General features: G+C 38.2%; 1 protein-coding gene across 4 annotated transcripts in view; it reads right to left on the minus strand.

Moving 5' to 3' along the window:
- The window catches only part of otofa (otoferlin a), an 86,023-nt gene that overhangs the window by 23,503 nt on the left and 38,324 nt on the right, over window positions 1-24,196 (minus strand). For all 4 annotated transcript variants that reach the window (XM_085382047.1, XM_085382046.1, XM_085382045.1 and 1 more), the window contains exons 6-18: window positions 9,418-9,488; window positions 9,034-9,160; window positions 7,653-7,707; window positions 6,360-6,491; window positions 4,959-5,021; window positions 4,531-4,615; window positions 4,208-4,367; window positions 3,812-3,998; window positions 2,126-2,312; window positions 1,393-1,616; window positions 717-825; window positions 437-620; window positions 110-230 (exon numbers count right to left, since the gene is read on the minus strand). In XM_085382047.1, coding sequence (XP_085238173.1) covers window positions 110-230; window positions 437-620; window positions 717-825; window positions 1,393-1,616; window positions 2,126-2,312; window positions 3,812-3,998; window positions 4,208-4,367; window positions 4,531-4,615; window positions 4,959-5,021; window positions 6,360-6,491; window positions 7,653-7,707; window positions 9,034-9,160; window positions 9,418-9,488 — 1,705 coding nt within the window. The remainder of the gene's footprint in view (window positions 1-109; window positions 231-436; window positions 621-716; window positions 826-1,392; window positions 1,617-2,125; window positions 2,313-3,811; window positions 3,999-4,207; window positions 4,368-4,530; window positions 4,616-4,958; window positions 5,022-6,359; window positions 6,492-7,652; window positions 7,708-9,033; window positions 9,161-9,417; window positions 9,489-24,196) is intronic.

Here is a 24,196-nt window from a genome sequence, read left to right on the forward strand (position 1 = left end):
TTCTTGGTGTGAAGCGAAGGTGCTAACCACCACTAAACATCATAATAGTGTTTAGCTTGGCTGCTACAGATTATTAGAATGATTTTGTGCCATAAAGATGTACACTAACCAGTTTGTCTGCAATTTTATCCATCATATTGGAATTGTAAAGTCGTCTTCTCTGGTCCTGCCACCAGCTCTTGATGTAGATACATGGCTTCTTTTCAAAGTAGGGAAGATGGAAGTAGTTCCTGTAATGATTGAACAGGACTGTTAACTAACTTGTAATTATTACAGGCAATACTTGTTGGTTACATTTCATTATATTACTAAAAAGGATACAGTCTATAACAGTTTGCTACTGAGCAAGGCATACATTTTTTTGGCTAACTGAAACAAATCTAATAACAGCAAAATAATTAAATTGTTTTCTGATCTGTGACCTTTCACCCCTAACCTGTCAGTGATGACAGGCTTCATGGGAGGAGTTGAGGACACTGATACGAGGTCTCCATCCTCATCCGCCTCATCCTCACTGGAGTTCTGGATCAGCTCACTTTCCTCTTCTTCATTTTCTCCGTCTTTCTTTTTCTTCTTTGATGACGGTTTGCTCACGCCATCTATCTGGTTACCATAGTTACCTGTTAAATGATTTATCCAGGTAGTTACAGCAGCTATTGACTTTTCAGGTCAATATTAACACAACAAATCAGTACATTTTTCAATTTATTTTTTACCTATTGTGATTTCAAAACTGATCGGTTTGTCGCCAGTCTTCCTGTCGATCATGGTGGCCTCCAGGAAGGAACCAAAGACGAAGAACTCTTCTATTTTTCCTGTAGCACTCTGATGGGGGTAAAAAAGACAGTAAACATTTTACTAGAGCAAAGTGCATCCTATTCAGATAATCAGCTGCAATTTACAACAGACATAAAAACTGCATGTCACCCTTCTGACTTGCTGAGGCACTTTGATTTTATGTTCCAATTTTCTGCCCTTTGCTTGTTATCCATTCATGTGGTTCTTATTAAAAAATATAAAAAAATATTAATCATTACACTTAAAAAAACAGTATTATTTGCAGCTGTTCATCACTATGCTTTTTAGGTAGCTCTGCAAGGCCAGTCCAGTCCAATTTATCTCGCTAATGTAGTCCTGGAAGACTCAAGTTGATATTCTTATGCCATTAAACTTCAGTGTTAGTTATTAGCATCCTGTTCAGAACCCCAAACCAGAACATTTTCTCACGATGTTTGAAGTTGGGTTAAACGATTTTCTCAGCAGAGGGAAATATGAACAACACAGCTTAAAGCAACAAATCTAGTGCCTTTGTTTCCTCTGCTGAGCAGTTACGCGTGGCTTCATAAATACACCATAAAGCTACACAGCACCACCATCTCGGGTCTATCTCACCTCTGAGATGTTGGAAACAGACTCCACGTGAACCTCAGTGGAGCTGAAGATCTCAGGTGAAGTGGTGTCCAGGATCTCCACAGCTACAGAAAGCAGGAGACGGGCTCTGAAGGACACCCCTTCTCCGAGTCCGTCGTTCAGGTCCTGATGCTCATCCATTAAAGTGTACTGACGAGTGGAACCATACATATTGACCCAGGCTGGACCCATGGTAGGCAAGAAACCTGAACAAAGTAAAGGAAAAATATCTTTTATTATGGGCTCAAACAGAATGATGGTGCGGAAGCCCTAACTTTATTATCAATTAAGTATTGTCTTTTTAATTAAATCTGGGGGAAAAAAACAAAAACAAATTCAGTTTAGATCTGTTTGCTGGATTTTTGCATTCACAGGATGTTTTTTTTGTTTTGCTTTACTGTTGCAGCATTTGTGGTTTTTGCACTTGTGCCTTGGCTATGCAGTTCTGTGCAGTTCCTGTCTTGGGCTGCAACATGCTCTCCAGTCCACTGCACCTCCCCTTTGGTTCAGCATGTGCAGCAAGTTAATTTGAATGTCAGACAAGTAATTTCTTACAGACATTAGCAGAAGGTCAGGCACGTCATATGGCTCAATACACAATCTACCACACTAATTAGTACATTTAGTAAAATACAGATAGACACTAGCATGGCAGAATAATTAAAGTACTTGGCAGATAATCAATGTTGGTAAGAAAAACTACGTTTTGACCCACCTTTATCACCATCATTTGATATCTTGCGTAGGTCAATGAAATGGGTTCCTATGGCAACATCATTGACTTTATCTGAGTCCCTTATTTGGACCTTTATCCTTTTGCAGAGAGGCGGGAACAGCTCGGTGAAGATGATCTGCTCATTCCATATTGGTTCATAACTGCTTTTCTGGACTGAAGTCTTTCCCTGGAGAAAGGAAAAGGAATTATAAGGAATTATAACAGAATCACAGAGAAAAAAAACACCTTTGGTCAGTTATAGCATTATATAGTTATAGCTGTGCCAGTTTAATAATGTAGACTTTAAAGAAGACATTATAGAGTCGTCATTCTGCAACAGCAAATATTGTTAAATGTTTAAATGCTAAATAAAGTGCTCACATTTTTTTCATTTGATTAAATGTGACTTACTGAGGCATATAGCATTTATATATAGTATATAGTAGTTTGGTTTTCTCTTCAATTGGTTCCTTGAGATTTCTTAAGAGCATGTTCAATATAAACCACAGTGCACAAAATACAGTAGGTGTCTTTGCAGTTGGAATAAATGCTGTGGGTTTTAATCTCCGTGACTTACACTGAAATCGTTTTAGGGAGCCTTTTTGTCAGTGAATGATTGGCACTACAGAAGTAATGAATTCAGCAACTAATACCCAGTTGGCAATTTCCAAGTCTCAAAATTGAAGCAGAATGTCAGGTAGCTGGCAGTTTTGGAGCCAGCTACCTGACATTTTGTTTTAAATTTATGCATATGAAGCTCATACATGTGTAGTCCAAGGCAATTTTTTGAACCACTGCAAGTAAATGCTGACAACCTGCTTCAACCTGCTTCAGTAGCTCAAAAATATTTTGAAAATATCGCTTTACAGAAACTGCAAAATGTTTTTATTTTCATGCTAAAGCTAAATTGGAAAAATGTTATAATTAAAACATTATCACAGTTCAGTTTCTCACACCTTATAATTAATTGCATAATTGCATATCTCACAATTGCATATCTCACAAAGAGAAAACAATGTGTTCCAGTGATAGTGAGCAGATAATAATAATAATATCTTGTATGTTTGCCATTGTGAGGTTTTATAAATCATTTTAATTTTTTATGTTTTTGTCATCGTATGTTTTTTTTTTGCCATCAGCTTGCTAGGAACTGAAGATGAAAATTAGCCTGTATGTTTAAATCTCCCATATTTACATAGTTTAATAGTTTAATTATTTATATAGCACATTTAATTACAACAGGAGCGTTGACCAAAGTGCTGTACAAGAATACAACATACATAATAAAACAACTTAGAGTATTAAAAGCAAACACCAAATATGAATTGGTGATGATGATAATATGATGATACATGATGATAATATGCATTGTCCCTTTTAAAATAAACATTGATTTGAACATAAACTCATTCATGCTCACTTTTAGGCCAAGACGTACTTACTTACGGCTTAAACTACTATGAACATGGTTTAAATCTGATTTATTTTATATTCTAGAGATTCAATGAACAATATTTCTACAAAAGGAGCTAATCTAAACCTCTGGGTACCACACGGTCCAGAAATATTAAAATTAACCACAAACTCTTCCTGGGTGCTTAACTAAACTATGGCTAAAGCGCCTACATAAATATAAATGCAGTAATTAATAATCTAACTACTTCAAGCCTTCAAGCCTCATATTACCTTCTGCCCAGCAAAGTGCACTTGAACATAGGGGTCCACCAAATCTCGGTTCTCTCCTATGAAGGCCTTTTTCACATTAGCCATGATGCTTGTGTTCATTTTAGGAAGTCCCTCTGCACGGAAGATCTTTACATAAAACCTCGCCCATTGCCTCTCTGCTGGGATGCCCTCTGGCAGCAGGAGATTTCTAGAGGACAGGGTAATAGCAAAACAACATCCAGAGGCAAGCCTGTGGAGTTACTGTCTGCATTTGAGATAATTTCATGTAACAAGCATATGAAATACTTGGGATTAATTCAGAACATGTGTTAGTAAATCTGAGATATTTAACAGATTTTCATGTATGCTGCAGATTTCGCTTGACGACAGTATTCCTAATCAGTGACAGCTTATTACCCCTCTATGTCATCTTCGTCAGTCTCATTGGCTTTGTGTGGAGTCTTGATGTTGTCACCCTTTCCGACCACAGCGATGTCACACTTTATATATCCTTTAGATCCTGCTGTGATGTCATCAGGATCAGACAGGATGGCCCATTTATGGTAGAACTGGTGTTCTGAGACAGATGTCAATCAGTTAGTCACTAACAGCATTTATCAGCTCATTTTCACTTTACAACATCAAAATTTTAAAAAATCATTTAGTAAATTGATATTTGAAAATGAAAAGTATTACATGAATGCAAATAAAAGCATGAAAGCAGAAAGCTTGGAGTTTACCAGGCTGAAAGTAAACAGTCCCAACATCCATTTTGAAGGTTCCTACCAAGGTCCCACTCCGTAAAAGGTTCTTGGAATGAATAACCTAATTAGACAAAAAGGTAAAAAATTATATTGTATATAAGGCAATAAGCTATGAGACTATAATAATCTATAAAAATCTATAAAGAAACTGATGTCTGTTAACGTGATTTCCTACTAAGGGGGCTGGGGGTGCATAGTTTTACATATTTTACACCTTATAAAGCATGAACAGTTTCAGCCTTGGCTTATACAACCTTCTGTCCAATGGGGCTATTACATTTTCTCTTGTGAACTAACAATGTAATATTTACAGCTCATATACCATAACCTGTAAGAAAGAGGGTATGGTAACAGTCTATTCAGACGCACTCAAGTGTGGACACATTGTGGTATAAATTACTTACTGAAAGCTTGATGATCTTGTCAAACATGACGTGAGGAGGGACGTGGAAATCAAAGACAAAATACTGCAGAGTAAAAAAAAGCTTTCTCATTAACACGCAGTTACTCATGCCCTCGTTTTTCTAGTAATGATTGTAGGAAAACACATCATTCTTTCAGATTTGGTCTTGGAGTAAAATGTGTCAGGCAGTTGTTTCTAGATAACTTTGAAGTCAAGAAAACATCAGTTCAGAAATTAACTAAGGAAGTGTGGGAAAGAGAGAAGATCCTCTCATTATCAGGCCACTTTGGTGGGAGATCTGCTGCTTTCTGCTGCTGTTTTATTTCAGGATGGATAATTAACTAGTAACCAGCACATACACACCAATGACTATTTGTGAGATTTATTTCTTGTTCTAGCATGTGTGATTTTACATCTGCAGTTAGTGTTTGTTTGCCCACACTAATGTGGGGCAGTTATTCTCTCCCTGTAAAGACAATTATGCTGTGCTGGACTGTAGCCCACTGACTCTGCTGCAGGCATGCATGGGTGGATTAAAATACAGTGGTTGCCTCTCCTAACAAAGCAACATAGGCTTACATCACCCACAGTTTGCAGTCTTTTTCATTCTTATTCTCTTGTCTCTCAAATCACCTGAACTAACTTCTTGAACAGAAAGTGAGTTCATTGCACTCAAATGGCCTCCACGTTCACCAGATCTCAATCTAACAGAGCAATGAGTGGTTTGACAGGAGATTTGTTTCATGGATATGCAACTAATTTTCCCTCTACAACCAATTTAGGAATCTTACTGCAGAGAAATGTACCGCTACCTGAAATAGCACAGATGCAGAACAAGCTGGGACTGAAGCGGTTTTGACACAAAGACAGAACGCTTAAAGCACTATTGATCATGATTACTCTGCTTTACAGTTTGTCTCTTGATAGGGGATCCTCAGACAATCGATAACAGACTGTCACTTTCACCCCCTGCAGGGCACAACTAAGAGGCTGAGCTCTGCACAGTCCTTACCACCTTACAATTGCTACTAACACTCTCCAATTTAGCGCATTGTACACTAGTCAATAAATCATTGCAGCATTACACTATCAAAGAGAACACTACTCCTATCCTCTACTGTTCTTTGCATATTAATGAAGTTCAGGGTTGTAGCTGACTGATGACTTCATTTTGAGAAACAACTGTTCTCACTAGCTTTGCCTAGCTTTACCCACATGTCCAATTGTTGTTGTTTTTTTTGCATTGGAAAATTAGAATTGTTGCCTGAAAACCAAAACAGTGAACTGAAAGACACAAAAGTGGTCCACAGAGCTGATAGAAGTCAGACGATAAACATGCACAGATTTGTTACTTTAAGGACAAAGCTCGCAAATTACATTTTAAAAGCTTAAATTGTCTCACCTCGTTGTAGTATGGACAGTTGGTGGACTCCTTCATAGATGTGTACTTCTTGTCATCTCCAATCTCCACACACACCACAGGGTCCATGTTAAGGCCTATTAGCTGTCTGGCCTCGATCACCGTGATGCTGATCTGATGAGAGACATTAATGCATCAGATCTGACTCTGAAACTTTAAACAAGCTGCTCTTCTTCCAATAGTGAGTCAAAAAACAGCAACGGTCTCATTATAAATAATTCAACCATTCAGTAATTATCATGAGAACAATTCATAAAAAAACAATCCAGACCCATCTTTCAGAAACTAATGATGAAAAGCTGTGAGGGCTTTTGTCAGAGCGCAGTAGTTTAGACTGTTTTTACTCAAACATTTCCCCAGGCTGAGGTAATGTAGTTGCTTATGGACAGACTAGATCCCAGCTGAAGGTTTCCACATTCAAGTATCCCTCTGGTTTAATTATTCTTTGCTTGATGAAGAGAAACCAAGCGAAACAAAAAAAAAAGGGAGAGACAGTCTGCTGCTCACGATTGCACGAGGATTACAAGCTGGTGTACAAAAGTATTCTGTTTTTTACATTTAAATAGGTCATGAAAATGGGCCATGTGCTATCATTGCGGCGTAGTTACACTGTTCTGTTTAGGTGTTTGTTGATGTAATGATGAATAAATTCAGAACTGTTAGTCCCAGTAGGCAAACAGTTGTGACGGTAAAGTACACAAATATACATATCAGTACTTCTACAATATCAGTGGACATATTAATAGTGCACATGCAACTGGGCACAATCCCTGTGTATGACAGTAAACTATAATTTTTAAATTTTGCAACAAATGAGATACAACGTGTTATTTTGTCTACAGCCTTTTTAAAGATAGAAAGCAGCCAGCTAGGCTGGTCTGCTTTCACCTTTTGTGCTAAAAGCTAACTGCCTGCAGTGAGATGACCTGATATTAAAAGGAGGAAATGAGAGTGGACGTGTTAATTAGCTGCCTTGTAGCCCACAGTTGCTCCAAGGTCTTTTAAACTTTGAAGAAAAGTTAAGGTAGCTGTTAGGTAAGCCATCTCCTTCCTCTTTATATACGGGTAATTTAATGACCCCCAGATCCCATTTAGATCTGATGCACACAAATGTAGGAGTTGCTTTGAGTTTAACCAGCCTGAGAAAAAGAAAGTACGCTTAATTAAAAAAAGACAAAACAAAACAAACTTGAGGCCAAACATGCAGGAAATCAAGTCGATAGAGTTGGTTACAAAGACCGGCTTTCAACCCCACATCTACATGCAAAAACTCACCTGATAATCCACTGGTCGTCCGGAGCTTGGTTCCATTTTGATGTCTGGCTTTGACCTGAAGAAATCAACATAATCATGATTTTTCTTCAACAAACTGACAGTGAAAAAGCATGAAACAAATTTAATTTGAAGTTTGAATCTTAAACATAGTATGTTTGTGTATGTATATTTAAAACTGTGCAACTAACTTTAGCTTATTTAACTGCAAATTGCTCAGTCACAGCAAAAAAAGAAAAAAAGAAAAAAAAAGGAAAAACTGGTGGTTGCATTCAATTTTTTTGCATTCCACAACCAATTGCATACAGTTGTGGCAATTAAATGGCCACCGAGAAGTTGAGGAAAACAAAACCTTCAACTGTTTGGCGACACCTTCAAAGTGGTTGCCAAGGGGGGAGGCAACCTGTCTCCAAACAGTTGCAGTCACTTTCAGACATATGGCGTTGGGTTTGCAAACAATTGCCACCTAATTTATAAATACAGGCATATTGCCAACACTCTGCGTCATTGTGTGCTGATAAGTGCAACTTGTTTGTGATTCATCTCTTTGCAACAAGGGACTTGACTCAGCTAGTTGCTAATTGGCAGCCAACTGGTTGTAACATGGTTATATTCTTGCATAAGTAAGGTTCATGTTGCTATGCCATTTTGCAGTCACTGTCCTGCAGTACCAATATCACTTTTTGTGGAGAAATATCTGAATTTCTGTTTCATATTACTGAGGTTGTGGCTTGTAATTGGAATTTCTGTGCATGATTTTGACTGATTTATCACAGTTAATCACTGTATTATCACAAATAGATTTCATACAAGTGCTAACATGGCAGCATTTAATCACAAACTGATAGCAGACTAACTCTGTCTTATTCCTGTTTTTTGCCATCTTGATGCACTAAAGTTAACTTAAAAATGCCAGATGACTATAGATCGATTTTTGTAGCAACAATTTCAAAGACAGCAAGGCTGCAATAATTTTGGTCGAACTGCAGTCTCCAACCACTGTTTTCTCTAGAGCAGGGGTGGGCAACTCCAGGCTGGTGTCCTGCAGATTTTGGATGTATCCTTGATCTAACACAGCTGATTTAAATGGTTAAATTACCTCCTCAACATGTCTTGAAGTTCTCCAGAGGGCTGGCAATGAGCTAATCATTTGATTCATGTGTGTTGTCCCAGGGTGGTATTTTTAAAGCCTTTAGGACACCGGCCCTTGAGGCCTGGAGTTCCCCACTCTTCCTTTGAGTGCCTGTACATTAGCGGTTTCAGACCTCCATATATTTTCTTTTCTAATCAGACTGCAAAACAGATTAACATTACATCTGCCTCTAGGTCTGCTTGTATTTTAATGCTGTGCCTTGTGATGTGTGCATGCGTTACTGTATAAGACCTTTTATTGGAGACGTCTGTGGTGACAGCCGTGACAGAGGCCAAAGAGATGGTGTCTGGTTCCAGCATACCAGCAAGACGCATTGCTTTCTTGTCCAAGTCCTCCATGTCCAGGACGGCTGGCTCATCTGCAAGAATAATTGGAAAAAAAAACAAAAAAACAAAGCAAAAAAACCACACAATTACCAAATAAAACTTGATGGGTACTTTAGATCTCCATTATTTTCAATTACATACTGCTTACACCAATTTTAAGCCTATAGACAACTATCAAAGGTTTCTATTGTTAAATAATTATAAATAATAAGTAATTTCAGATCAGAAAATAATCTTCAGTTTCTAATTTCAGTAACTTAAACAGGTCTTGTTTTGTGGAGTGTTTTACCTTTCTTGTGGTCATCTCTAGAGCTCTTGATCTTTCCGAGCTTCATGGCTGAGAAAACTCCCTTCCCTGCTCTAGTGAAGGTGAACAAAACAATGAAAAAGAGAAGCGATAAGACGGAAGTGATATCATGGTAATGAAGTGTCTGATTCACTGCCGATCCATCCTGAACTTCAAACTTGTCACTTTGAGTTGTAACATAAGGAGAGTTGGGTTAACATTAAAACCTGAACTTAACTCCAGCAAAAACTCCACTGCTGGCTTGTGTGCACCCTCAAAATGCAATTCAACACCATAAAGTTGACCATACCTCACAGACATCTTTGAAACTGGCTGGACATTCAATTCCTGTTGCTCCCCCTGATCACCACCAAACAATTCTCCAGACCCTCAATCACAAAACAAGAGTATCGAGTGTCTCCACATCGATATTATCTGGATCACATATCACCGCAACAACAAAGAGCTTGTGATGTCATCAGCAGATCGACAAATGAGGGGCCTTAATAATTAAGAATGAGTGTGGCTGTCTAATTTGCTGCGGATATGGATACATGTCAGAAAATTAATGAATAGGAGGGTTTTCCTTTTGTTGCCTCAAGCAGTGAGAGCCGGGTGTATCAGAGTTCAACTTTTGCTTTGATCTTTACCTCGTAATTTTAAAACAGTTCAGCCTCATTTCATGGAATATGGAAAAGTTGAAGTTTAAGACATCTCATATGATAGGTTCATAACCCATGGTGGTTTAAAAGTCTATGAATTCCTGATAAAAGTCAGAATATACTAAGAAATACCCACTAAAAATGCAAAAAAGAGCCTCCAATTACAGTGAAAATGGCCATTTATGCTTAAGATTTTACTTTTAGGTTTCTCAATCTGCGTCATGTCCCTGAGGCAAAGTTTAACCATATTTTTCCTACTTGATAAGTTACTTTAAATTAAAAGTGCTGGATGGTAAATCGTGAACTGTATATGAATGATGAAAAAGTGCCAATTAATCAAGAAGCTAGACCCAGCTTCTCCAGCTCTCTTTCAGTGCTACAAGATTGCAAGCAGTCAGGTGTCGGCTGTGTGGCAGGCAGGTTTGTGGACCCAAATGCAGGACTCAGGAAACAGGTATAACTGAAAATATCAGCTTTAATGCTGCCATTCACAGAAATACTGGAAAACTGAAACATGCCTAAGGCTGAAAATGCTGGGAACCCAGAGGAAGCAAACACATAACCATGCAGGATGACATGAAGCAGGATTGCACAGGAACTCAAGGAGTTAAATATAAACCAAACTATAACCATGGACAGAACTATGTGAGAATATGAAACTAGCAAATATAAAGAAACCAACCAGAAAAACATACATTAAAGGGAAAAAAAGAAAGAAAACAAATGATCTTTACAAACAAAAGAATAAAACTTTTCCAAGACCCACGGACCCTGACAAAAATTAAATATGTTTACGTTTTGGGCTGAATTTGAAGCCTCATCAGCTAAATGAAATACCACTTTAATAACGCAGTTAACATCGAACATTAGTTGCATTCACAGTTATTCTTCAAAAAAAAGAGTAGTCTAACCTATTTCTCTTATAGCCCTTATTCTCCTTATAGTCTGAGGACACATCACTGCAATGTAATAATGTGACAAAAGTATTTCTTATACATACCACATGAAAAACACTGATGCTACTCAGCTCCAAGGAGGTCAAATCAATCCACCTGAAGCTTCTTTCTATTATAAACTATATTTCCATATACTATATCTGTCAGCTGCAGAAAAAACAGACCAGCCTGGCAAATGGTAGCTGGACAGATGAGAGGATGAGGGAAAGGGAGAGAGAGAGAGAGAGAGAGGTGGAGGGACATGTTCAGATGTACAAAGACAGGAGGTAGAGGAGAGAAAGGATGATGGGTTTTGTAGATATTTGTAGACGGGAAAATCCTTCTACAAATCAAACGAGAGTCTCCAGAGCTCATAACAAACTCTTATGAAATTAATGTGATATTGTAGCTTTTCAACTGCCTAATAACACAAATATCTGAACAGCCAATCACATGACAGCAAGTCAATGCATTTAGGTATGTAAGCATGGCCAAGATGGCCTGCTGAGGTTCAAACTGAGCAACATAATGGGGAAGAAAGGTGATTTAAGTGACTTTGAACATGGCATAATTGTTGGTGCCAGAAGGAGTAGCTGCTGATTTACTGGGGTTTTCAGAGAATAATAGAAAATATATAGTGAATGGCAGTGGGTAAAAATGCCTTGTTGATATCAGAGGTCAGAGAAGCATGGCCATTTCTGAAAGCACAACACTTTGAACTTTGAAGCAGATGGGCTGCAGGAGCAGACGCCCTCTCCGGGTGCCACTTCAGGCAGCTAATAACAGGAAACCGAGGCTAGAATTCACACGGGCTCATCAGAATGGGACAATATTAGATTGGAGAGACATTGCCTGCTCTGATGACTCTCAATTTCTGCTGCAATATTTGGATGGTAGTGTCAAAACTAGGCAAAAACAACATAAAAGCACGGATTGAGCCTGCCTTATATGAATGTTGCAAGAGGACACTGTGCACAGGTCAGATTATTAAACTAATGGCCAGTGCTGGCATTGATGATAAAGCTAAAGTCACTGTGATGTAATACGGGGAAGAGAGAATAGAAATGGACACTTCATACATTTGACGTCACACCCGTCACTCTTTTTCATTTCCTTTTATGAGTCAAAGAAAAAAGAAAAAAATCATCAGAGACAAGTATTTTCAGCAAGAGGCTCTAAGTTTAAAATAAGACCAACGGATGTTGTTTTTTCCACCTTTTTTTAATGAGTAGTCCTTTTTTATTGAATTAGTTATGAAATGTAACCTTCAAAGATTTGAGTAGGTGGCAGGGAAACTTTACAACCAAGTGTTTCCAATTACAGAAATAAAAATATGCAAATTCACTCGTAGCTTTGAAAGTAAAAAGTCACAACACATCAAACTTGAAAAGAAAACAGAGAGAAGGGGGGTCGAGAAGCTGAAGATTATGTTGCACGTCTCTCCTTGTTTCCTTTGATCTGCAAAAAACCTATTGCTCTAGTTACACTACAGTCAAACCCAACACACAAGTAAACACCCAGAATGCGGAGCGATGTGTATTCAAGATTAGTAGATATAACGAGAACAAGCCCACTAATGCATGAAGAGCACAGCTTTTGCATACTTTAAAGGCAAAGGCGCATAAAGACATATGTACATGCATGCTTAAACTGTGCTGTATATCTCAGGAGAGTGAGTAGAACTCGTTGATACATACACAACCATAAACCCTCTACTTACACATTTAAATTGCAGTAAAGATCAATGAACAAACTGAAGTTATTCACTAACAGCTTGATTTAAACATTATCTGTAAGCAAAGCATTTCAAGCTATCTAACTTATACAATGTTTGTTCTGATAAAATGAATAACAGTTATATGGTTATATAAACTATTTGTCAGTCAGGATTTAGGTCACTGAATAGTATACCCTCAGCCATTAGTGAACAAATTACACTGGCTTGGTTTGGATGATTATGCTCTGGGCTTGTGCGTATTTTTCTCACTGAACTAATCTGCTCTCACATCAGTGTCCCCTGCTTGGTATTCATAAGTGACAAACAATGGTATTACTCTAAAACACAAGAATAATATACTGACTTTGATTATAGTCAGCTTTCTGTCTGCATTTGTTTTTCAGAACTGCAACTTCAGAGCGCTCCCGAAAGATAGACTGTATAAAATGGACTTGTTTCTTGCTATGGCCGTCTGGCTTGGAGCCTTTCTGTGTGGAGTTTGCATGTTCTCCTCAGGCTTACCCTCGAGGTAATCCAGCTTCATATTTCAAAGACATGCATGTTGTTAGGTTAATTGGGGATCTAAATTTTTACTAGGCATAAAAGTAGCACGAGTGGCAATCTGTCACTATGTGTTAGCCCTGTTGTTAGTCTGGTGATCTGTCCAGGGTGTAGCGCATCCACGTCTATGACAGCTGCCACACGCTCAAGTGTCCCCTGTGACCCACAAATGGATAAGTGGAAGAAAATAAATGGTTGGATGGATGATCACAAAGTAAAACATTCACTAGAGCAGGACTGATAACGTTAGGCATGATTAGAGTTCTTACATTCTCTGTCAGATCCACTTCTTGTGCCTCTCTAGCATCTTATCCAAGTATAGTATTTTCTATGTAAAAAAAAAACAAAAACAAGTTTGTGATGGTAAAATGCCAAACCTGAAGCTCAAGACAGGTGACACCAAGGTGGCTATTTCCACTTTCTTTAAATAGTCTTTCTACTAAGCGCTTCTAATATTACAAGCCAAAAAATTGTATGTTATGAGTTGGTACCACTCCTGTAATTAGGGATGGGTATCGAAACCTGGTTCTTGTTGAGAACCGGTTCCCACTGTTTCAATTCCTTGGAATTGTTTGCCATTTTTTGCAAATGATTCCCTTATCGATTCCAGTCGCCCCGAATGACGTCACCACGTTGCGGAGCGTTGCTTACCTGACAGGAAACATGGTGGCTCAAATGCTCAAAAATTTGATTATACTTTACGAGAACGGATGACAACAGGGCAACTTGCAATACTTCATTTATGCAAAAAGCTCACAAAACACGCGATGACCTTAAATGAATGTCATGTTTTTAATTCCGCTCCGGATTCGTGAATCTCAACCCAGCACGTCCTCTCCCGTTAATGCGGCAGGTATATAATCAACTAACAGTGCATATTATGTTAGCGCGATCTGCCTTATTACAAAACCTGCCATTACTGTGCATTTAGGTGACCATGATGAGAGAGACAGACAGAGTCTGGCTGTCTCAGATGCTGGCAGTTCTCGCTGCAGTCTACCGGTCGCGTCTCCTTTCAGGCCAGGATAGACGAATGTCACCGATCAGTGACTAAGTTTGTGGTCAAAGGCTTGCACAGCAGATGCTCCGATTTTCGGTAAGTGAATGTGTTTAATTGTAGGCAGAGACATTACTGGATATTCTTGTGTAATTGTTACAGAATAATTTATGTTATACTTTGTTATTGCTACAGAAGAATATTTATGTTATTATTTTACATTTACAATTTTTTTTCCTGAGGACCCTGTGACACCCCATTGAAGAGCCGTAGGCTGGATCTCTTAAGAGCTCACTGTTGGGTTTGTAAGACCATGTTACTCCTAAATTTCTATCTTGTTCAAAGAGAAGATATAAAACAAAGTTTTAAGCTAATCGACCTTAGTGTTCTCCTTTTTTAAAAAGAATCGATAAGAGAATCGATAAAGAATCGAATCGTTAAACAGAATCGAAAATGGAATCGGAATCGTGAAAATCTTATCAATACCCATCCCTACCTGTAATGTTAGCTGGTGGAAAAGTGCAGGTGGTTAGGCGTTTGCAGAGAAGAGAAAAAAAGACAAAATAGTGCATGGTGGTTCTCTGGGCAAAACCACAGCGAATGCCATTTCTGTCAGCTTAAAGCAGGAAACTGAGACTACACTTCACTACACTACACAAAAGTATTGCTTGATCTAATGAGTCTTATCTTCTGGTGTCACGTTCAGGATATTAGGGTGAAAATTTGTTGTAAACAACATGGAAGCATAGTGTATATAACAACATAGCTCTGTGAGTGTGTATTTATGAATCATTTAATACCGTTCAGTTAAATCATGAGTATTACATTTGTTAGATTTCTGAGTTTGCTGAGGTTAATCCAATATTCTCTCACAGTTTCCTCCAGACAGTAATAGCTGAACCGTTAGTTAGCATCTATCCATCTGTATGTTTTCTCATGTGTTTTAATTTCAGTTCAGATGAAAAAAATAAATAAAGTGAAGACTGAAAATATCCCAGGAGCAATTAATATTTAACTAACATATATACTGTCAGTTCTGCTCTGGGAGTTCTGCTGAAAGGGGCTCACAAAGATTCCCTCCATATATATCTCTTCTTTCTTTTTCACATGAATTGGATTGGATGCACATTGAGCCAGACAAAGATCAGCACTACCTGATAACACTGCAAGGGAATGAAACTGAGATAATAAGAACTCTATCCTGAAACCTTATTGAACAATGCTCCCTTTTCGCTTTCACTCTCTAGTTCTCTACACTTGATTTCTTTCCTTGGCTATTAAGCACTGTTTTGTTTTTTAGCTTTCTAATTGATAACGTTTGTGTTCCTATCATCCCCATGATTTAGATAGATCTTGTCAAGTGCATTGTGTTCTCACTTCATTTGCTTAAATGATATTCTTTGCATGCATGATCTAGTAAATGTTTGCTTATAACTTCATCCCCATTAGAGTCACATAGTTAAATTCTCATGCAAGTTTAAAGCCTGCCTACACAACAAAGTCCTCTGAGTCTTGGTGGCCTATTTAAAGCAAACAAAACTTAAAACAAAAAAAAATCACAGGTCTATTATTTAACACGGCGTCTGCATCAGGAAGGAAGATGTTACCCATAACACAAACTGAAAACTCAAACAAAAAGAAGAAAATAAAAGTGCTGGGGAAACTGAAATTAAGGGCAGGGGTATTAGAATGTATAGTACACAATGACATTTTTTGTAGGAACATTCATCATATTTAAAATTTTAATATTTTAATATCCACTCCAAAAATAGCATTTTATTTAATTATTTGTTCATATTTTTTATTGCACCAGCTGGGCTGGAAAAGAAAATCTCTGGATAGTAAAGTTTAATTCAGGCTGTGCTGAGGAGTTTGCAATTGTGGTGGTCTGCCACATTGTTCTTTAGTTCTCTTCTTGTGTTTCTTAGTTTAATTTTCCTGGTCACTTCCTGTATCGGCTAGCTGAATGAGGAGAATTGTCCCTTTATCTCTTTGTCATTACGTGAGTTTTGCTGGACCACTGCTGGACGACCTCCCATAACACTGAATACACTTTGCGCCATCTTTCAGTTTGACTTAAGTTTGACTTTTGTCTGCCTTACCTGCTGATTCTAGAGTGGATTTTGGTTCTTTTTATGTCTAAAGTAATTAAAAATAATAATAATGGCAACCTTAGCTTCTTTATGGCGTACAACGTTACAACTCCTGTCTGGATTAAACACATGCAATAAAAAAAAAAAACAACAAAAAACTGGGATGTCTTTATGTCAACATTGTAATCTGCTCCTTCATCAGGGCTTTGAACAAAAAAAGAAAACAAAAAGACAGCATCGGGAGACAAAAAAAGTTCAAATTTACACACCAGCGCTATCACAGAGGCTGAAGATAAGAGCCAGTGCAAAGCACAGCAAAACAAAACAGCAGAGATGAGAGCTGCAATCCCTCGAGAGGATATCAGTGCATGAAAAGAAACAAGTAATGCCAAAGATTTAAATTACAACGGCTGCAATTTAGGGACACACAAGTGAAAGGGTGAAGAGAAAAAAAACATAATTCAGTTAAAACATTGCATTAAAGTTACTCTTTGACTTGAAAATGCAACATTTGAACCCCAGACTGATACAGGAGAATATTACAAGATGTTTTCCTTAATATTTCTCATTTTTATGTGGTAACTTTCTTTGCAAGGTTCCTCAACTGATAAGTTACAGTTTACATTTAATTTGATAGATAAGACAAACCAGCCTCTGGATTTTTACATCGCTCGTCACCAGTGTTGGGACTAACGCGTTATTAAGTAACGCGTTACAGTAACTACGTTATTATTGTGGTAACGAGCACGGTAACTAGTTATTATGCCAAAATCAGGAACGCGTTACTCGTTACTGGGATTTAGATAGGGTTGTTACTCGTTACTTCGTGTGGTGGCATCGCGGAGTTTCCACAGATTCAGTAACATTAGCAAGTGGTGGAGGCAGCAGGTGGATGAAGGAAAAGGGACGCAGAAGGAAAAGAGACCCGAGGCGGCCGCCGGTCCAAGTGTGAACTGAACTTCAGGTAAGAAGTTATGACCTGCAGTCTCTCTGGGTCAGATATGAACCAAGTTTAGGTGGAGTTTATTTTCGTTATTCTGACTTTTTCCGTACTGCGTGCTAGCTAGCATGACGGAGTTTCTATACAGCTGGGTGGGTGCTATGAAGTTAATGATGTTGAACCTTATTTTGTTCATAAGTTATTAGAGTTGCCAACTGTCCCGTCTGGTATTCAGAGAAAATATTACGCGTTTCTTATTGAGGTGAAAAGGAACAGTTTGTCCCGTAATTCAGCTACAATGAAAAAGGCACAAAGCTGGAGTTATTCTGTGTTTCCGCTGCACAGCTGCCTCTTCTTCTCTCATTCTCCCCCCTCCCTCTCCTGTTTCTACTTCAATCATGAAACTGATCAATGATCAGCTGATCGGCTCTCTTGTTTGTTTATCGCTCACTTTGCGCCGAAAGAGGAAACCAGCGGATGTCGCGCTAAACAACAGCAGCGCGTTTAAGCTTGATCAGCTGTTGTTAGAATTTATTTAATATTAATTTCTAGTATCAGCTGATGTTTTCTGGAGCCACAGCTGTAAAAAAAAAGCTGCTGGTCATGATATGGTTTGGTTATCTGGTGAGAGGGAAACATGAAGATGAAACCAGGAGATGTCCTTATTGGATCATCAGAGCTGAGCAGGTGATGGAGAAACAGGTTTACCTTTTAGGTGACATGAATGAGTTGAAGGGAAGTTATGAACTGTTTCTGAGAGACAAATAACCCCAGGATCCTTTTTTAGGTAGCTGACAGCTGGTAACTGTGCAGGTGCGGATCTAGCAAAGTGTGGCCAAGGGGGCATGTAGGGCATTAACAGGGAATGGGGGGCACAAAGAAATACTTTTCTTTCTTATTCTCATTTAAAATGTCTAGCTTTTAAAAAATAATTATCTGAATCTTACAACAAACGATTGATAGATTGATGCATATATACCATCAAAACAGTGTACATCACTGTCACAACAGTGTTTGTTTTCATTCAAAGGCTTTATGATTTTTCCTATAATGGTGGGCCAGTTTCTAGTCAAAATGCCCGGGCCAATTTTCTTTCCCAGTCCAGCCCTGTATGCAGCTCATCTGCAGTCTGGTGTTGCCTACATCTTCCTATTCAGAAGGCAGAATTTCTGAGTTCTGAGTACAATCGAAAGCACCACGACTGCAGTTTTTGTGTTGGATGTAAAAGGCGCACATGACTCTGTGACGTAGGCTAGAATCATGGCAGCAGTCAATGACGGTCCAGGCGTGGGATTTCTCTCGTGGAAATATGCACGTTATCATATCCTTTCTATTGGTAGGTGGCACAGTGCACTTGTGGCAAGTAAGCAAGCTAGAAGACTGGCAAAGTTATGGAAGAAACACATTAACAAGAGAATTCTGAGTAAAACCAAAGTTACTTTCCCTAGTAACTAGTTACTTTGAAAGTAACGAGTAACTTGAAGTAACTGAGTTACTTTTGAGAGAAGTAACTAGTAATGTAACTAAGTTACTATTTTAAAGTAACTTACCCAACACTGCTCGTCACTAATCTTTTAACAAAGTGGGACTTTGGCAACTTTATCTGTGATTGCAGTGTGGCGGCAGTGTTCTCATTCATTGATCTGAAGGTTTTTGCTGACAACAGTGTACAATCGCAAGTTTACAGTGTGTGTGTGCCAGAACAGTGCATCTGGCAGTATCTAACACCTAAAATAAGTCAGAAATGCCATGTTAGTTTGAGGTAAAAATACAGTAAAGTTGCTGTAACCAACGCGTGTGTTTTAAATGGCTGGGATCACAAGAAAAATGTTTTACACTTTATTTTTAGCAGCACAGACCACATAATAATTAACAGAAATGACTGTGAGTCTAGAACATAAATCTCTAAATATACACTTTTCTGCTATCGCTCATTTTGAAATACATTGTCAGAATAAAGGGTTGTTTGAACTCTATGTGTGAGGGCTGACTGTGAGGTAGAGGCAGAATAAATTGTTCAGGAGGCTGACAGTCCGGTCCTTCCTTCACATCTGTGATCTAATGTGTCATATATAGAGTGCAGCCAACTAAAGAAAAAAATCAAACTAGAAAGACTTTATAAATAAACAAAAGAATAATAACACCTCTAACTGTTTAAAATCAACAGATTCTTTAACCCCACCCCCTCATGCTACACTTTGCAAATTCCCTCCCAGGGACTTTACTAAAGAAGGAGGCCAAAAAGACCCAAACTCGTTTGTCAGTTTTAAAAACAATCTGGTATCAATAACACTAAGATTAAAGACACTGCAGCATGCTTAGAGGCCGCGGGCAACAATATATCAATAGCATTTTTATTCCTTTTATGCTGTCATCATTTGAAATTCTCTTGGAGCTCAAATCTTATTTGATGCTGTATGAAACATTGTGTTTAAAGCAAGATTGTGAAATTGCACTTGTTGGGGAAATGCTTTTACAAAAACAACCACAGGGATTTCACTCTGTCTGCCTTGTTACTTGGTCAAAGACTGATATTATAAATGTACTTAAAAAAAAGTGCTAAATCATGAAGCGAAGAAACTCCTTGCTTCTGCGTCGTTTTCCCCCTTGTAATAATTCCCTTGTTCATTCACTTTCCCATTTAAATTTCCATTTCATTAATAGAGGTAGTCACTTCAAATGACTGAAAACAAAAGGGGCACTCTCTGTGTCCGTGTGTGCCTAATTGAAACAATAAAAGAAGTAAATAGCCCTGACAGTGTTGCATGCAGTTAGATTAGCTAAGTGCCTCAGTTCTCCAGGGATGTCCTGACTGATGCCAGCCATTTGTGTTGTGATGGAGCACAGCCACAGAGAAAATAACTTCATCTATTTGTAGGTGTTGCCTAAATTTATTTTGTGCTCTTATTAAATCATGCTCTTTGTTTCATAGCTTTTAGATTTTTTTTTATAATTGACCAGGATACAACAGGAAGGTTATGTAAGTAAAACTGATCCTGAAATTGATAAAGATTAAGACCTATAAGTAGACTTAATAATTCACCTTGTTATTAATAAAGCATTCATCGATTATTGTGCAACACAAGAGTGGAAAGTGCAGTTGGGTATGCTGTACTAGTGTAACTACAATCAGGTGAGAATTAGGGAGATGGCAGTTAGTTATACATCTAATCACGACTTAGAAAAAGCCTGATCAATCAACAGGACCAATGCAAGCACTCCTTTTAGGTTCCTACACAAATAAAGAAGGCAGAATACGATGATTATATGCATACTGAAGACCAGATTTTTGTATTAGCAGACATGTCTGCTCTAATGAATGTTTCCTCAGGGAGTCAGTGATGTTGTGAGCAGACCTAAAGACACAGCGACCAGTGAGATAGGAGATCACACAACACTGGCACACAGTGTCTTTAAGGATGCTGCAATTTACACTGGTGAAAATAAACCAAGTAGACCAGATAATAATAATAAAACACAAGTAAATTAACGCTTGCTTGAACAAATTACCTTTTGCTGCAGTGGGAATGAAGACAGGAGGGTGATGTTGTGCAAATGGTGCATGCATATTCAAACTACCTGGATAAACACAATGAAAATTTACAGCTATTTGCTTCTGTGGGGCAATACCAATAAATCTATGAATTTCAACATTATTTCAACAGGAAGAAAACACTCTGTTAGCCCTATGCACTAGGGTTCTGGTCTTTTATTTCCAGGTTTTGATGTCTGTAGATGTAGATCTCATTTTATTTTAGTTTATTTTCTCATGGTATTTTTTGTGATCTGTGCCTCATGCACTGCGTTGAGGCAGCAGTGACACTGGTCACTTATTCCATAACTTTCACATGGATGCATTTCAAGGATTCCTACTCTCACATGCACTGGGTCAGTTTTACTTTTTTAATATTCAGACTTATAAGGCACATTTTAACCAAAATCACAATCTTTTCCTTACCTTAACTAAACAACATGTAGTACATATATTTATCTAAATACCACAACGTAGTTTCTGGCGCCCGAAGAAAAAGTATAAAACAAGTCAAAACAAAGCAGAGGGAAAAAAAAGTTATTCACAATCTCTTAATAAAGTTACTCCATTGATCAAGCCAACCAGCATGCAATTTGTAGTTCTTTTACTAATCACAAGGTGTTTGGTCAAGTTACAGATAACAAAGTAAACCTCATGTGTATTGTGGAGACAGCTGGAGAATCAAATCTATCCTAAAATCTGCTCTGCTCCTTACTCGTGCTCTAAACAACACATTTGCTTAAATGAAACTCAGAGAACTTGATTTACTTTTAGAAATAACAAAACCCCTAAAAAGCTGGCTTATTGTTGTGTTGCAGATAGCATGCAGTGCTTTATGGGTGCTGCCATAAATCACCCTGCAGGCCCAGAGACTTTGCAGAGAGATAGGAAGAGGTGGCAGCAGTACTGTACCAACTTAAGGGGACGAAGAGGAAGTCATATACCTTCACTATCAAATTTGTCATTTACAGAAGTGCTGGAAAGATGTAAAGATGAAATTCCATCCCCACTGAACACCAACCCCCGTGTACGAGGCACACATGACCTTTAGGCTACAGCTGATATAACAGAAATAGGCACCAGTGGGTTGAGCGCTGTGCAGGATCATGTTTGTTCTTCCACAATTAAGCTCAGAACAGGAAACTGAATTCCTGCTTTTTAAATGTAACTCACATTAGAATGTGCTGCATTTAAAGTCTCAATCTAGCAGCAGCTAATAAAAATCCTTTTAAGTTCGGAAATGCTAATAATTAATACCTGGGAAGGACAACTAACAATTACTGAGGTGTGTGAGATGTGAAATATTTGCCCTAAAATGGGTTAAAGTTACTATGGTCCACTCTCCACCATGACCTGGTCCACGCTAGTCCTCAACAGGAGTTGCAACCCCTGATTAAAAATGACAAACATAGAGCTATAAACTTAAAAACTTAAAAAAATAAAAATAAAAATCGAGGATCATTGTTAAAGCTTAACTGCTAATGACATTCTCCATCTCCTCCTCCTAATCCCCCTCCACTCTCCAGGAATGAGAGGCTCATTCCAGGTTATCATCTCCTGCACATCCACACTTCATTACCACAGTAAGGACAATTAACAGCGGCTTTGGAGCATCAGAATTCAAGACACAGTGAAATATCTTTGGGAATTTTAATTCTGAAAACATCTCAACCATAGAGAAACTTAGCAGCCGGTAACTCAGGAACTAATAGGATTGGATGAGAAGTGGCACGGCTATTAAAAATCCTCCTACAATCCTGCCACACTATTTTGCAGCAGTTTAGAGCGGAACTTTTTGTCTGGGCTTTCTCAGGAACTCATTCACCTTTTCTCCCCCCAAGACAAAATGCCTTTCGACACCTCGTTACAAGGTCTGACTGACAGCTTGTAGCAACCTCAGCAACGAAACAAGAAGGCCGGTTCACCTGAAGCGTGTGTAGCAAAAAAACAATTTGATCACAAATTTCTTCCCGCTTCTACTAAATTCTTTTACACTATTTTTCTACAGCAGTATTTTCATTTCTGTTTTCTGAGCAATATCCAAAGTCTTCCTTTCTTATGTAACACTCATGGGATGCTCTATAACTTCTATCTAACTCTTCTCATTGTCCTCAGGCTGGAAACCCTGTTTCCAAGGAATTTGATACTGTAACACAATGTAAACGTAGGTGTTCAGTATTAACAGACAAATACTTGAGCACAACAGCAAGCTACACACAAACTTTTTATACATGCCCATTCAATACACAGCACAAAGATGGGTTTAGGGGTTTGGCTGTGTTGATAGTTTCAGTGGAAATCAATACAACCCACAGATTATTTCACATGCTATTCAGCGAAAACGCAACAGTAGAACTGCAGAGGAAGAGGATGACAAAAGAGAAAAAGCCTTGGCAGAACATGCTCTTAGAGCTTTCTATGCTAAATATATCTGATGTTGTATGGCTTGCGTTTACTTGTCTATAGGAATTGATTATATTGTTAGGAATGACATTATTGATTCTGCTTATACAGTAGATGAGGATCTTTATATTTTTTCTTAAAACAGGCATACATACATTTTCAGTGTGTGTGTGTGTGTGTGTGTCAGGTAAGCAAACGGTTTTCAGGAAAAAGATGCCAGCATGGATTAAAAAAATGGAAACGTTTGTATACACATGGATCCTGTGACCCAACATAACTATTACTATTATACAACAGCAATATGTGGAGATTCAACTTCATGATACTCATACATTTTCCCATATAGTGGACGCTGCACTCTACTCTTGTGTAATCAATGAAATTAAACACTTCTTGCCTGGTGTCTTAAGATTACTTTTGTCTGTTATCAGACAGTGAAGAGGAAGACAGGAAATGGGGCATGACATATAACACCAGTAGAAGATGGTAATTTAACAAGAGATATTGCAGTTATGTAGGAGGAACTATAACAATTCAACTAAAACACTCAATAAAAGATACTTCTAGCTTCCATGTTGGCTTCTCGTTCATAACCTACTGCATTTTTACCGCATTACCGTTTATCCGACACTGCAAACTTCTTATAGAGCTACAAAGCTTTACTCTGTGCCAAATATGCAAAACAACTTCTAACGTCTTTCAGTCTGGAGTCTCTGGACAGCAATTAGGTCATTTATGTTAAAAAGAGCTGCCTAGCACTACTGAGAATCTAAAGAATCCAGCAACTGTTGTTCTTCACTGCTCTGGTATTAAATTGAGTAAATTTATGTCTTTTCTACACGGGACCAAAGGTTGTTCCTTTTGGCTTTACAGTTATGTAACTGTCCCGAGGGGTTAAGCTGCTAGTTCTGCCTCGAATACTTTGCTTATTTCATTGAAACT

Source organism: Rhamphochromis longiceps, linkage group LG15 (assembly GCF_057381845.1).
Source record: "Rhamphochromis longiceps isolate RC_006_pf linkage group LG15, R_longiceps_female_GT1.1, whole genome shotgun sequence".
NCBI classification, from domain to species: domain Eukaryota; kingdom Metazoa; phylum Chordata; class Actinopteri; order Cichliformes; family Cichlidae; genus Rhamphochromis; species Rhamphochromis longiceps.